This window comes from Acomys russatus, chromosome 27 (genome assembly GCF_903995435.1).
Source record: "Acomys russatus chromosome 27, mAcoRus1.1, whole genome shotgun sequence".
NCBI lineage: Eukaryota > Metazoa > Chordata > Mammalia > Rodentia > Muridae > Acomys > Acomys russatus.
This window is the reverse complement of record NC_067163.1, coordinates 35,509,877-35,525,603: the sequence shown is the minus strand read 5'-3', so window position 1 is coordinate 35,525,603 and position 15,727 is coordinate 35,509,877. Positions and strand designations below refer to the sequence as shown.

Sequence of the window (15,727 nt, the reverse complement as noted above, 5' to 3'; positions counted from 1 at the left end):
GAGAAGGACATCTAGTATAAAGAGAAGGGAAGGGAACTTGGAGAGCTATGGAGTGTAACCAGAAGAACGCAGCATCCGGAGAGACCAAAGTTGGCAAATTAACACACCAGAAGGGGGCTCAACATTAAAATCCCAGCGCCCAAGAGAAAGACAGAAAATGCAAACTTGCCCCTATGGAGTCAGACATACGTCTAGTTATGGACACAGAACCAGGAAAGTCCAACAAATAGGAATCAATACCTCTATCAAGCAAGTTTGGGGTCCAGATGCATAGATTACCTGTCCTCTGCTTATGCCCTTAAGAGGGTACAGAGCAAGAGCAAGGCAGATGGCGACGTGGACTGATCTGGTCTTCAGGGGTATCGTAAAGGACCCACTTGAGGAATGGAAGCTGTATACAAGACAGAGACTCATTGACTGTTTTTAATTTTGCTCTTCATCAGATCAGCGGAGGAGCCTCTTCAGCACTGGTGTTCAAGGAGTAACGGGGTAACAGGGGCCTCCAGAGCCCTGGCTGATTGCCATTCACCAACCTGCAATGTAGACTGGGGTGGGGGTTGGGGTGGAAAGGAGCCACAAGACTTGTTTTAGCCTCACTTGGCTTGGAAGCACCTCAGGGGTGGAGGGACGTGACCCTGGGCGCATGCGTGGGCACAAGTGCATACAGATGCACATGGAGGTCAGGGGTCAACCTGAGTGGCTTCTTGGAGTGCTATAGCCTTGGTTTAGTTTTTTTTTTTTAAATCCACATTGTGATTTTAATTTTAATGCATATGTGCTTGTGGTTTTCGTGTGTGTGGTGCACATGGTGGGGGCCAAAGAACTTGAACGCACAGAGATTCTTTCTTTGCTGCCTCTCCCTCCCCCAACGGTTCTCACTGGTGCTGCTGGTCCTCTGCTTCCTGGACAGAGTAAAGGAGCATGTGTAAAAATGTTCTAAACAACTCATCCCTTATATGTAAATCATAAACACACACACACACTTTCCAGTTTGGAAAATATCTAATCCGGTGATTTTGTAACATTTTCTAGAGGCTGTTGAAGCCAAGAATGCAGCCTTAGCATCTTCTCGAAGGTCCTCATGGCCTCCCATGTCTGACCTCCAAGTCAGCGTGTGCTCTGGCTTCAAAAGCTCAGACATGAAGAGTCTTAGGTCATCTACTTTACAAAGTATAAAAAACCAAACCCAGAGAAGAAAGCGCACATCGAGGTTCATGGTGCCGGGGGTGGGGTGACTTGAGGAGTTATCTTCTTTAGTGGATGTTTTCATCAGTCTGGGCCAGCAGGGTAGAGGTGTTCAGGGTCTGGGGAGTGTGTTCCAAGCTCGGCTCCCAGACCATGCTAGTGAGTGGCTGATGAACATTGAATTACAGGTTTTCACCAAAATATCAATGTTTGTTTAAGTTTGTTTGTTGTTGTTGTTTTGTGTGTGTGTGTGTGTGTGTGTGTGTGTGTGTGTGTGTGTGTGTGTGTGTGTTTCTTTTTAAAGCCTTCAAGCATTAAAGCAGAATGTTTTCTCAGGTCTACCTGTGAAACTCAAGTGTTTAAATGTACAGATACTTCTTCATGGAGAGCCAGATATGCCATGGAGCCAGTGAGTTCATTTGTTTGATTTGTGTGCAATATCTGAAGAAACACACACACACACAGACACACAGACACACACACACACACATGTCCCAGACACACACACACACACATGTCCCAGACACACACACACACACACACACACACATGTCCCAGACAGACACACACACACACACACACACACACACACACACACACACACACACACACACACACACACACACACACACACACACACACATCCCAGAAGGCCCTTGGGCAAAGTCTGAAGGTTCCCCAACCACTACACCTATAGCTGTGGGGACTTCTCAGCTGCTGCCTTGCTTCCTCAGCCCAGAGTCCTTGTCATAGACCATCAGTACCAGTGAGATGCAGCAAACAGCAGGACGCATGCCAAAGTATTGTGATATGAACAAAGGTTACAAAACGGCAAAAGCCACTGGGTTTCCACCTCCCTTGTCTAAGTCGGGGCTTCTATTGTTACGATAGAAACACAAGCCAAAGCAACCTGGACAGGAAAATTTACTTCAGCTTACAGCTCCACACACCACTGAGGGAGTCCAGGGAAGGAATGCAAGCAGGGCAGGAACCTGGAGACAGCAGCTGACATACAAGCTGTGGGAGCCCAATGCTCTCTGGCTTGCTCTTTCCTGGCTTGCTCAGGCTGCTTTCTAACAGAAGCCAGGACATCCTGCTTGGGGGTGTCACCACCTACAATGGGCTTGGCCCTTCCTATGTCAATCATCAGTCAGGAAAATGCTCTACAGGCAGTATAGAACTGACATAAAACTAACCAGCACAGCCATGCCCCCTGGCTCCCTCTGTAGCCCTAAAAACTCTCCATGGAACTGCACCAGGCTTCTGATACCTACAATATCTCTAGCGCACACCTGCCAGGCACTAACACAGAGTTGGCAATCCTTTCAGACGCAGGATTAGCAGGATCTAGGCTAACCGTGGCAGAATCAGGAGACACTTAACCTTAGATCCTCTCTGGTCTACCAACTTGTCCCACGTGGGTCCCTCTAGCTAGGCAGGCCAGGGTGAATGGACAAGGCTACGCCCAGCTGAAGGTGACTGGCTAGGGTACCTAGTCCAACCCATTTACAACCCACAGCACACAGGTTGTGTGCCCATCGCAGAGGCCTGCAGACAGTCTCATGACTACTGGTCCTGCCATAGGCTGAGTGACTACAGGGGCACTTCCCTTCCAGGACAGCAAGCTGGGAGCTTCTTCCTCCAGCTCCAAAGTATCTACCATATTCCAAACCCCAAGCCCATTTATAATTCCAGCCTGCGCAGCTCTTTGTTCCAGGGTCTGCCGACACATCAGTCCAAGACCTGCCTATTGGATCTTCTCTCCTAGTTCTCAGAAAGGGTGAAGATATGTGTGGGTTGCAATTAAGAAAACGGTCCAGCAAGAGTCAAATGCTACCCACAGGACCTGAGCCTCAGAGCTGCCCAGGTCCCCGACTGACTGCTTAGACTGTGAACACAGTGGCCCTATTCACCAAAGAAGACTCCCAAACATGAGTAGGCGCTGTTAAAGAGGCTCTGAAAGAAAATTTACTTGCTGAGTCAGGCTCCCTCCAAATTAACTTCAAGTGACTTTTCCCCATTCCTGGCACAGGATTTCTGCCTGAAGCAGGTCCTGAGAACCGAACAGTCTAACCAAACTCCCAGAAGCCTTAGGAAAAGGCATGCGGTCCTATCCATCAAAAAATGGGCTGGAGCAAGCACGACCAGGGCTAAACCCGCCATGGTTTGTAGACCACAAGGGTTCCATTCGGATGAATCTTCTGGGGGTGGGGGTGGGGGTGGCTGCTGTTATTTGTAATCAAAAGCTTTCACCACATGTAAAGGTTTTACCCACTACCTCACTACTCCCTCCTTCAGCGAGTGGGTTTCTAGCAGACCAATGCTGTATATAGTAAGAACTCTCTCTCTCTCTCTCTCTCTCTCTCTCTCTCTCTCTCTCTCTCTCTCTCTCTCTCTCTCTCTCTCTCTCTCTCATCGCCACAGAGGCCAAGAGAAACATGCTTTGTGAAAAGTGGCACTTCAGTGTGGAGAGGTTATTGATGGAAGCTTAAATAATGATGTGCCAGGAGACGTTATTTCTTGTAAATACTTACAACACTTTTCCCCCCTTCAAGGCATGTGTTGGCTAGAGCTCTTTAGGGCTTCTGATGCCCCTCACTTCACCTACCCAGTGTGCTTTCAGCAGATTCGTCAGGGCTCATTACAAACACTGTGGTTTTACTTTGGAATATGGAAAGATGCTCGCAGGTGTCTTTGGAATGTAAGTGGCAGAAGTTAGAGAAAAGTTCCTGCAGATAAGAAGCTGCGTGTTGGTTGCATTTGTGAGAACTCTTCTCTCTCAGATGTGTGGGAAGCAGAGAGAACATGCCTTGGCCCTGGAAACGCCTCAAGCCCCCCTTCTCTTTAATCATTGTATACCCACTCCTGAGCCAGGCAGCAAACCCCTCCTCAAAGGCAGTCTTCAAACTCAACTCTTGCCCTTCACAAAGTTGAATGCTTAAATGCTTGGATGGGAAAAGGCGAGGCAGACTCACTGCACTATCCTTCCTTGGGTCTTGAAAGTCTTCTACCAGTCATGGTAGTGAGAATTTTTGTTTTTCAGGTTTTTTTAAAAAAACATAGAAGTGTTTTGGGAATGTGTTTTTTGTTTTAATCCCAGGTGTGGGAGACGGGGCTGTTTCAGGTCGTCCACAGCGGCTGACTATGATTTGCCTTGTGCTCTAGCAGGGATGTGATTCTGCCAGGTGAGGATAGTTTACATTTGGGATTCTGGGGAAGTCTTCAGAGAGGATGTCAATGCTAGAGCCCCAGGAGAGGGAAGAAGCTGCTGCTGTCCCTGCTGCTGCCCCTGCTGCTACCCCTGCTGCTGCCCCTGCTGCTGCCCCTGCTGCTACCCCTGCTGCTGCCCCTGATGTCTTTGCTGTGGCTGATTGCTGTTTGCTCCTGTTGCTGTTGGCTAGATTTCTGGTTGCTGGTTGGAGATATCCTGATGATGAAGATCAAATTTGCCCCATAGAACTAGATGCCCCTAATCAGCAGTAAGCACTCTAACGATACCGATTCCCCTTCTTTCTCTCCTACCTAGTGTTGCCGGGGGCGGGGGGTGGGGGTGGGGGGGTGGAAGTGATAGGGATCGTGTAAGAAGGTAGACTAAAAAAAATAATAAAGTAGCCAAAAGTCTACTGTAACTCAGATGTGTTGTTTTCACATTTAAAATAAAGCTACAAACTCACCTGTCTGTATCCCTCTAGCCCATACCCAAATGTCAGGTATGTTTAACCTCTTCCATCTTATTCATATGTGCTTCTCTTTTTTTAAAAAAGATGTAATTTATTTACTTTACATCCCAACTGTAGTCCCCTCCCTCATCTCCTCCTACTCCCATCCTCCCTCCCTCTTTCCCCCTATCTCCCACCCCTAGTCCTCAGAGAGGAGGAGCCTGCCTCCCCTACCAACTGACTCAGCCTAAGTCTCATCTGCTTGTCTTCTTCCTCTGTGGCCTGGTAAGGTACCCGGCCAGGGGGAAATGATCAAAGAGCAGGCAACAGAGTCCACGGCAGGGACAGGCCCTGGTACCCTTACTAGGAAACCCCTATGGAGACTGAGCTGCCTATGGGCTACATCTTGAGCGGGTGCTTCTCTTAGTCTGTCATGGCTCTCATATTGCCACACTCTCTACTGGTGTGTGTGTGTGTGTGTGTGTGTGTGTGTGTGTGTGTGTGTGTGTGTTTCCTTGGAATATCTGACCCAAACTCAATTCGCTACCTAAAAGTCTTTCTGCTTATCTTACAATATTTAATTCTAAATCCATCTTCTCTATGGAAATGGTCAAGACCCTGTAACACCTACTTCTTCCAGGCCCCTGTCTTCATGTTGTTCATTTAAGTTATGCTCGGCTTTAGGGCATCTTCTGTTTTGTTCCACGTGGTGACTTGAGTAAGAATGGTCCCGTAGGCTCATAAGTTTGAATGCTTGGTACCCAGTTAATAGAACTAGGAAAGGATTAATAGTTACCAGGCCCAGAGTGAGAGTCAGTCTCTCCAGTCTCAGTCTCTCCCTCTTTCTCCCTCCTGCCTTCCCTCCTTCCTGTCCTCCCTTCCTCCCCCCGACCAGTGGCTAAGGCTGTAAAACTCTCAGCTACAGTGGAGGCCTCTCTCCTCCCCAGGGTGATGGTCATGAGCGAACCCTCTAAAACTGTAAGCAAGCCTCCAGTTGGATGAGTTTTTATTAAGAGTTGCCTTGTTCATAGTGTCTCTTAACGGCAGTAGGACAGTAACTAAGAGAACCTGTTATTTCGTTGTTTCACTCATAAATCAATGTTTTGACATTTAGGTGTCTTCAAAGTCTTCCCCTCATCTAAGCTTGTTAAATGCAATAAGATGTGCAAGTTTCTCACTGTAGCTGGTATCACTTTAAATGTCTTTGTGGCACATTGCATTAAAGTTAAAAATAATTCCTGGCCCTCCTTATGGGAGGGTTATGTATCTCTCACTATTGGCATCAAGCTTGGCAATGCGATTTACTTAAGTCATTGAAATGTGAGCAGGTGCAATTAGTGCCTCCTCTGAGAAGTTTTAAACACATTGCACTTTTCTGCTATTTTCTCTTTTATTATCTCTTCCGTTCAAGTGCCATGGCTCTTCTGGAAGATAATTATCTTCATCCTGGGCCCCAGGTTACAGAGAAACTGAGTCAAAGTTAATTGAGTAAGCCACATTCATGGCTGAGAAATAAATGTTATGCTTCTGATACGGTTTGGATTTTCTTGTTAGTTGAACATAGCTTAGTATGACTTTATTGATAGCTTGTATAATAAGCTATATATATTCTCATTATGACTTTACAATAAATTTACTGGTTAATTTTTACTCTGTCCATCCTACTAGTAAAAAAAATTAAAACCCAAGGCTGATCAAATTCTGAAAGTCAAAATATGGCTAAATAGATTAAATTGTGTGATGGTTTCATTGAGATTAGCCCCCACAGGCTCACGTGTTTACGTGCTTAGTCCCCAGTTGGGGAACTGTTTGGAAGGGACTGGGAGATGTGGCTTTGTTAGAGGAAGTGTATCACTGGGGATGAGCTTTGAGGTTTCAAAAGCCCATTCCACCCCCTCCCTTTCTCCTCCCTTCCCTCTCCTCCTCTCTCTGCCTGCTGCCTGTGGGTCAGGATTTAAAGCTCTCAGCTACTGTTCCCCCACCATGCCTATCTACGTGCCAGCATGTTCCCCACCATGGTAAAAATGGACCAAGTCTCCAAAACCGTAAGCAACACCCCCAATTAAATGCTTTTCCAAGAACAAGAGTTGCCTTGGTCATGGTGTCCCTTCACAGGAATAGAACAGTAACTAAGACAAATTGTATTTTTTTGGTAACAAATCCCTAACTCTTTCTACTATAACATGTGTTATAGATATACTTCAAAAAATATATATATATTGGTGTTCTGGTTCTCAGTACCTACAAATGTGACCTTGTTTTGGAGATAAGTAAGGCCCTTGTCCTAGTTTCATTTCTGTTTCTGTGATAAAGTGCCCTGGCAAAAAAGCAATTTAGGGAATACAGGGTTTATTTGGGATTACAATGTTAGGTTCCACTTCCAGTCTATTGTTTTGAGTAAGCCAAGGCAAGGACTACAAATAGCTAGTCACAGCACATCCGCAATCAAAAGCAGAGATAAATGAATATGCACATGCCTGCTTGCTTGCTTGCTTGCTTATACTCAGGTCAATCCCTCTGCTCTTGTATAGCTGAAGATCTGCTGCCTAGGGAATGGTGTCACCCTCAGTAGGCTGGGCCTTCCCACATCAATTAGCATTAGCAATCAAGACAACTTCTTGATTGTGGGCAGGGCACAGACCTGACCACAGGCCAACTCAATGTAGACAATCCCCCAACTGAGATCCTACGTTATTCCAAGGTGACAATTACAACACCACAGCCTTATAGTCATAGCAAAATTATTGTTCTGTCATCAGATGGAGTGCCCAATTCCACATGGATGGATGCCCTTATAAGGAGAGAGGAGAGGCAGATGCAAACAGGTAGATTGCCATGTGACAACAGAGGTAGAGAGCTCTTACAGACCAAACAATACCAAACAATATCAGTGCTAGAAGCTGAGAGAGAAGCCTGAGCCACGTTCACCCTAGAACGTTCAGAGAGAACATGGCCTTGCCACTACTTTAATTCTAGACTTCTAGCCACCAAAACTATGAGGAAATAACTCTCTTGCTGTAAGCCACCTTACTTCTACTCATTGTTATGGAAATCATAGGAAACTCAGGTACTACTAGCCCCTCAATTTCAGGACAGAATTCTCCAGAACTTCTCACAAAGTAGCACTGGATTCAGCCTCTCTGAAAAGCCTTAGTTCTTCCACTGACCACCAAGGGTCAACACTGTTTGGTTCATTTACGAGGTCATGATAGGGTAGCTTCAACAGAAGCATTTGTTTCTCACGTTCTGGAGTCTAGAAGTTCAACCAAGTTCTTTGCCTGGGGCCTCTCAGTTAGGCTTGGGATAACCACCTTCCCTGTGTGCTTTCACACGGTCTTCTCGTTAGACCCATTGGGGTTCGAATCTTCTCCTTATATAAAGGCATAAGTGCTATTAGGCTAGGGCTTATTCCAATGGCCTTACTTATCTAAACTACATATCCAGGGACCTTCTCTTCTCCTCCTACAAGTCACATTCTGGGGTATTAGGGTAGACTTTTAGCTCATGAATGTCACAATGGATACACACCATCCCATAACACTACCCTATGTTTTTTTTAGTATCTAAGGAGCTCCTTGGGGTGCTACAGTGCACAGATTGGCCACAAGAGTACAAGAATGGTCCTGAAGCCCCTTGAAGCAGCCAGCAGCATCCCTACATCTGACAGCCAGGACCATACTAAAACAAGCCTTCCTCTTCTTTTCTGTTCTCTGTGTTGTTTCTTGATTGTTTGCCATGCCCCATGTCTGTGCTGTTTCATCTGCTTCCTTGGCTTCAGCAGTCTCAACCACGACTGAATTCTCCTTCGAGGTGTATTAAACTACTTGTGTTCTGATTAAAATTTCTACCCGTGTCTCATTCTTTTTGATCCACTCTTTTGTCACAGCCTTTCTCGCTGTCAAGCCGCCCTCTAGCCCTCTTGTAGCTCTGCCCTTAAAATCAAAACTTAAAAAAACAAAACAAAACAAAACAACAACAACCTAAAAGGCGTATTTTGAGATCTAGGACTAGACATAAGCGTGTATCTCAACGGCTCTTAATTGCTTTCATATGACCATGAGTTTAGCTTTTTTTCTCCTTATTAGGAACACTTACTCTGAGATTCTGAATGTCCGAGTTATTGTGGTAGTGCTTCTTCTTCACTCTGACAAATTTTATTTGGGAAGATAGATATAAATACGTTGGCTCTCTGATAAAATATAGGAAGAGACAGAATCGAGAGTGGAGGAGGAGCAGTTGGCTATTCTCATTCAGGTATCTGGGAAAGACGCATCTGCTACCAGGGCTTTGAAGAAGAGGTCAGAAAAAGCAGGGGGACAATCTTGGTGGGACTTTGAGGGTGCAGGAAAGAAGCATGCAGTTCAATATGTCTTGAGCTGGGTACACAGCTGGTTTAGCAGGATACCAGAATGACAAATGTGAACTAGCCTGGGGAAAGTGGCCAGTCAGGAACAAGGCAAAAAAGAAAAAAGAAGAAAAAAGCGTGGGAGAATGTTGGGGCCACTCTTGTAAGGATTTTTACCTGGAGTGACGCTGGAACCTCATGGCAATTTTGACAGAAGAGTGACACAGACAGATGCATGTTTCCAAAGCCTTCTCTGGTTCTGTCGTGCGACTAGAAGGCAGAAGGCAGAAGAGCCAGAGCAAGGCTGCGGCTCTAGGCAGAACCACAAGTGTGGTTTCCACCAGGTACCGGCAATGGAGGTGGAGGAAGCAGACTCGGGTGTGCCCTGAAAGTGCAGCTGACTCAGGCTGTGAAAGATAAAGGATCAGGAAGATGAGGAAGAACCAGGAGAAAAGACCAACGAGGAGTCGGTGAAAAGGAGGAGTCAGTGAAGAAAAGGACGTAGAGCAGAGGCACATGCGCCAGCCCCCAAATGGGCTGTCAAGGAGGAGGAGCAGGAGGTGTGCCAGGTGCGGGTCCTGGGCAAGAACTTCCAAGTGAGGAGTGGACCCTAACCCACTAGGATGTCACCTGTGAAAACAGAAGCTTAAAGGCTTGGTATGAGACAAAGAGGAAAGAGGAAAAAGTTGCCCAAGTACAGAACTAGTGGAGGTATCTAAATCCGAGAGGTTAACACACAGGGTCGGCGGTCTTGTGTCAATGCTGAGTTCCAGAGCAGAGAGCAGAGGAGGCTGAGGGTGTTGTCACGTTCTCTCTGGTGCTGTGGGTGAGGAGACGTTCATAGGCATCGTGCTTGGAGTCTGCAAAAGCCTGAGAATGTGTCCTTTTCTCAAACCGTGATTGCTTAAGGGCTTCCTACACTGACTTCTTTTGGTCCAAGTGCTGGCTGGTTTTAATTTACATCCGGTGTTTTCTTTAAAGCTTAAGGAGTCATGCCTCGCCACACAGTCTGTCACCCCAACAATGTTGCGTCCTTGATATCTAGTAAGAATTTGTTTCGCATACACTTTCTGTGAGTGTGACAGGAGACACGCTGGCACAAACACTAATTAGGCGCAGTTAACATCCTGGGTTTTGCTTTGAATCCCACAAAGGATTTATAAAGCACCGTTACTCAGACTCTCGCTGCCCCTGGGCCCATCCTGAGGAGACCTTTGTCCTGGGTATCACGTGAACTTGGCCTCTGATTCCCTACGCTCTAGTCCACTTTCCTGGTAACATTCTGAGGTCCTTAGAGTGAAACTCTCCAGCCCACCACTTCCTTGCTACTTATTTACTGTTTTTTAAATCATTTCAGCACATTTTCCTATCTTGGAAGAATTTTTTTAGATGAAGCTAAAATTGTATACTGGCTTCCCGGCGACTCAGGACATTTCTGGACCACTTTAACTTCTTAACCAAGAGTTTCAAAAACTTACAAACTAAGTGTTCCACTGGCCTTAGCAAAACAATGTTTGTTATATCACACTGGGTAGCATTTCCTCTGACCAGTGACCTGAACTGAACAAATCACTCTATTTTCCTCTACTGATTTTTATGTGAAGTTCATCAAATCAAATGTAAATTTTCCCACCAATGAAACTCTCACTTTCCAGAAAGTTCCCCCAGTAAAATGGACTTAAGCAGAATGCACTCTAACCACTTATAAACGTGGTTGCATTTTAACTGACATTAACTTGATCCACACCCACTGGGCTTCAGAAAGATTATGCAGAAAGGTACGTGCAGCGATGTAAGCTTGCTTCTGCCTATTGACCGCAGCTCAGATCTGAGCTTTCTCACAGCCAGGCATGGCGGTGCATAACTGTTATCCCAACAGCAAGGAAGAGAGCTGAGGCCAGAAGATCATGATCTCAGAGCTAACCTGGGCTACATGGCTCAGTGGCAACAAAAATGTTTCCTTGTGCTACGGTGACTGGAAGGAAAATTTCCATTCTGTTTATAGCGTGTCAAGAAACTACTTCTTGAGCCTTTCTGTTTGAGTTAGTCCAGTTTTCCTCTCCTTCCCTCTGCCCCCACAAGCTCGTACCCCAACAGAATACCGTAGCAAAACACCCGAGGAGCAGCGGCTTAAACAGTCTGAACCGACGCGTAGTTTGGAAGCTAAAGTAAAGGGATAGTGGGTTTGGTTTCTTCTGAAGTTTCTCTCTCTCTCTGAGTTTTTCCTTGCTGGGCCATAAGCTGGCCTTTTCTCCATGCACAACTACACACCCGGTGTCTCTTCCTTTTCTTATGAGAACAGGAGCCGAAGTGTAATGGAGCTTTGCCTTAACTCGACCACTCTTTGAAGACCTGATTTGCAAACACAGTTATAGTCTGAGGTGGTGTGACCTGGAAAGCCTACTAGAATTTGGGCAGAGTATGGACAACTGAGCTCACAACCCACGGTGGTGTCTTTTTAAATAGTCGCAGGTATCTAATCGCTCCGTGGATCTTTTCCTCAAGCCGAGTGTGAGCCTCTTTGGTGAAAGACCTTGTTTTAAGACTCAGTGACTACAGCAATCTATTGATTGTTCTTCTTTATCACTATCGGAATTGTGTTCACATCTGTTCTGCTGGAAACACCTTTCGGAGCGGAGCTAAAATCAGCACAGTGGCTTCTCTATGTTGGATAGCCCTGGGGAATCTCTAAAGTTACTACCAAATAAGGTTGTTTCTTTACCACCACCATTGATTGACAGCCCTAAAATATTCTATCTCTAGAGAGTCTCCGCCATTTGTTAATTTCTTTTTGAAAGCATCCCAAGAGGTTGTATTATTCTGTCTCTTGTTACTATCACGAAATGCCTGAGGCTGAGGACTTTATAAAGACAACTATCTCATGTAGCTTATAGTTGCTGAAGCTGTAGGTCCCAGACTGGGTGGTTCTATTGACTTGGTCTTTGTTTAAGTCCTGATGGCTCATGGTACCGTGATGAGAGAACATGTCAGTCTCACAAGAGAAATCCAGGGGTCAGGATAAAGTTTCTATGAAAAGTTACTCTTGCGAGAACTCATAGATTCCATGCGATCTCTGCTAATTTCTTTCCTGGGAGCAGGCCCCTGCCATGACCCAAGGGCTTCCTAGTAGACCTTACCTCTGATAGCTTCCATGGTGTGTCTCAGCATCACCACACCAAGGACCAACCCCTTGCACATACAGCCTTGAGGAACAGAACTCCCAGGCATCACTGGCTTCCACATCTGCATGCAGCAGCGCCTGAAACCCTGGTGAGATCTAGACCTGGCAGTTCATCTCACTTTATGCTACAGCTGAGGACATTAGAGGCCGAGGACAATCAAAGGATTCTCAGATTCCTTCCTGCAAGGACTTCAAGCAAGTTCTTCTGACTTCAAGGCCAACAGTATTTTCCTTCCAATAACCCATTATCCCTCATTATGTGGAATAAAAAATAGCAAAGGCTTTTGGTCTTATGCACACTAATCCATGTAATGAAGCAAGAATGGCTTCTCTCATGAATTCTGGGAAATCCAAACAGCCTACTCCTTGGTACCAAACAATCAGCCTAACAATCTTGTTGGTTTATAAAATGCTCGAGTGCTCAAACCATATGTTTAAATAGAATTCTCAATGGTTATATTCTTTCTTATGAGCGCAAACGAAATTTTTTCAACATCAAGTGGAAAAAAGTAAGTATGATTTTTGCAGGGAAAAAATGGTCTTGGTTTACCCTTCAGTCAGTTCTAGGAGAGTGAAAACGACACAGGTAGATTTTATGGTCTGAAATTTCTTTTTCCCCACACCGTGAGTTTACTCCTCATGTCCAGATGAATCATACCCAAAGACGTTTGTATGTAAACACAAGTCTTGCTGGCTAAAAACAAATTTTAAAAAAGCAGACTGACGTTCAAATCAGGTAATATATCTACTACCTGAAAATCTGTAGACAGAAGGTGTATGTGACTTCCTTGGGCCAGCTTTATTGTCAACATTAGCGTGAAATCATTGTGCGCTCGGAGCTACAGCCTTTCCCCAATGTGTAGCTCTCTCTCTCCTGAGAATACAAAGACACACAGCCCAAGGTTGTACCATGCTCATGGGATTTCTTAACATAGCCCATATCCCCTAGAGACCCATAGCCTGAAAAGACGGTGTGTGTTTGCTTGACAGAGCCTTCTCGCAAATGCGTCCTTGTGCCATTTCAGGCATGCGGGTCTGAAAAACAAACGCCCATGTCACCGGCTCTGCGTCTATGTGGGGTTTGCAAATGGTCCCTTTTTTACTTCCTGGAGCCTGACTTTATACACTGGATTTTGTTCATTATCCACTGCAATTGAAAAAGCTGCACGCACGTGGCCGCTTATGAATTGTGTCTCCCAGCAGGCTCTGGAAGACAACTGGAGATGGGATGGCCAGTGTATGTAAAACTCCCTGTAAAGAATCAGCTTGGGACACACAATAACATCTGTGTGTAGCCCAGAAGCCTGCAAACAGCTTCCCAATGAGCAAGCCAGTGAGCATGGAGAATCAGGCCGAAGGAAGGCCAGAGAGTCCTTTGTTAACTGTTTATCTTAGTTAGACACTGGTTTGTTTGTTGTGGGGGGGGGGGAGCAAACAAATTCCCTGCTTGTGTGCAGCCTCATTTTTTTTTCTCCTCCATATCTTCATTTCTAACTCTCCAAAGAATAAGTCCCCTTTAATTTGAGGAGTCAGCTCATGGTAACTTTGCAAATACCTAGGGAACCCGTATAAGACAGAAATCCCAGGGTTCCTGGTCCCTTTCTGTGACCATCATGTATTGGATTGTTCCTATGACCGGAAGACACAGCTAAAGATACCATTCTACACTTTCAGACTCCTTTGGCTTTGGGATTCTGTAAAGCTGTGTAAGGAGACATCACAGACATCACACTCCTCAGGTTTTGTCTGGTTAACATAACTTCAAAGTTCTCCCTCGGTTCAGAGCACACAGAGAAGTCCTGTGCTGCCAGCAACGGCTGCGTTCTTAGCCTCCCTGGCTAGCTGGCAAAACAAAACAAACAAACAAACAAACAACAACAAAAACAGAAGCTGGGAGCCCACCTGGATGAGCAGGAAGAGGCTGCAGGTATCATCACACAGGCAGAGGCTCAACCTTCGAGAATCACCTTATGATTCTAGCCTTTCCAGACATGGGAAGGTCATCTTCAGCCAAACCGCTTTTCCCAGTCGGAATTCCCAGCGGAATTCTGTCTGTCCTATTAGGGGGGTTATGTTTACTTTTTGCTTACACTTTCCATAGATGCTGGGCAATCTGAATTCAAAAACAACAACAATTCTTCTCTGCATCATTTTACTGGCCCCCAAAAGCTGAAGCGGACAGTAGCTTTGCTGAGGAACACTGAAGACCGTGACCTAAAAAGCCCCTTCCAAGTTGTCTAGAAACAAAGTTCCCTGTCACAGTCTTACACATTGATAAGTCGGTCTGCAAGAACCCAGACAGCAATAAAGGGACAGAGGGCCTCGGTACAGATTTGCAGAGACACGTCTGTCTTTTACCCCCGAACTTAGCAAATGTGCAATTGTGTACAGTTTTATCAGTGAAATAAACTACAATAACCACTTAAAAAAAATCTCCAAATTCCATGTATTACTATTGTTATCTCTTCTCTTTACAGACACTCTGAAATAGGTCCTTGGGAGGACATTTTTGGGAAAACACAACTGTGACAAAATGAAAATCTCATCTGGGAACACAGGCATTTGTCTATCTTTGATGTCCCAAGGGACTAGGGACATGTGCATATTAAGAATCTCGATGACAGATGCTAAGTCGTGTCCTCCCCTCTAAGAGGGGGACGTGGCAGGTACTCACCGGTCATGAGGGTGTAGTAATTGGGATAGGAGAGGCTGGGAAAGTCCGGAGTCAAGTAATCCACTTTGACTCCCCTGTTCACAATCTCTCTGAAACCAGGCAAGGATGCCAGGGCATCCTCACTTATGTAGTCTGAGCGAAAACCATCCAGGAGAAACACCAAGAGCTTCCGGTGAGCAGAAGTTGGCCAAGCCAGGCTGAGCCCAAACACCAGCAGGAAGGCTCTGAGCTTTACTGCCATGCTTCCAGGAGATCACCCGAGCCAGCTGGCACAGCTGTGCCCTTGCAAAGCCTGGGGATGGAGTCTGGAGCTGCTCTCTCTTCTAGGGGCTGGACCTTGAGCTGTTGGCCTTCCTAAGCCAAGTTCCCTTGCAGAATTTAAAGGAACATCACTACATTTAAAAAAAACAGAAGATTCTGCTCACCCTCTTAAAGCCAGGAGACTGAGAATGTCTAGAGAGGCTGGGCTCTCTAACACCCTGGAATTAACACAAATACAACTTCATTGTTTTTGGTGAATGTTTCATGAATATAAACAGCCAGCCAGCGAGTTGGAACCTTCAAGGATTAAGTCAACACTTAGGTTTGCAATTGTGCTGACCGCAGGGAGGAGTCAAGAAGGAGCCTAAATTTGTTGTTCTGCCCGTTTTAAACTTTCTTCTGTTAACAATTTAGTAACCCCA

At 45.7% G+C, this 15,727-nt stretch overlaps 1 protein-coding gene across 1 annotated transcript in view; it reads right to left on the bottom strand.

Moving 5' to 3' along the window:
• Positions 1–15,399, bottom strand: part of Enpp6 (ectonucleotide pyrophosphatase/phosphodiesterase 6) — a 97,154-nt gene extending 81,755 nt beyond the window's left edge. The window contains exon 1 of the mRNA XM_051169659.1: positions 15,045–15,399. Within this exon, the coding sequence (XP_051025616.1) occupies positions 15,045–15,285 (241 nt within the window). The 5' untranslated portion in view covers positions 15,286–15,399. The remainder of the gene's footprint in view (positions 1–15,044) is intronic.
• Positions 15,400–15,727: the final 328 nt, after the last annotated feature.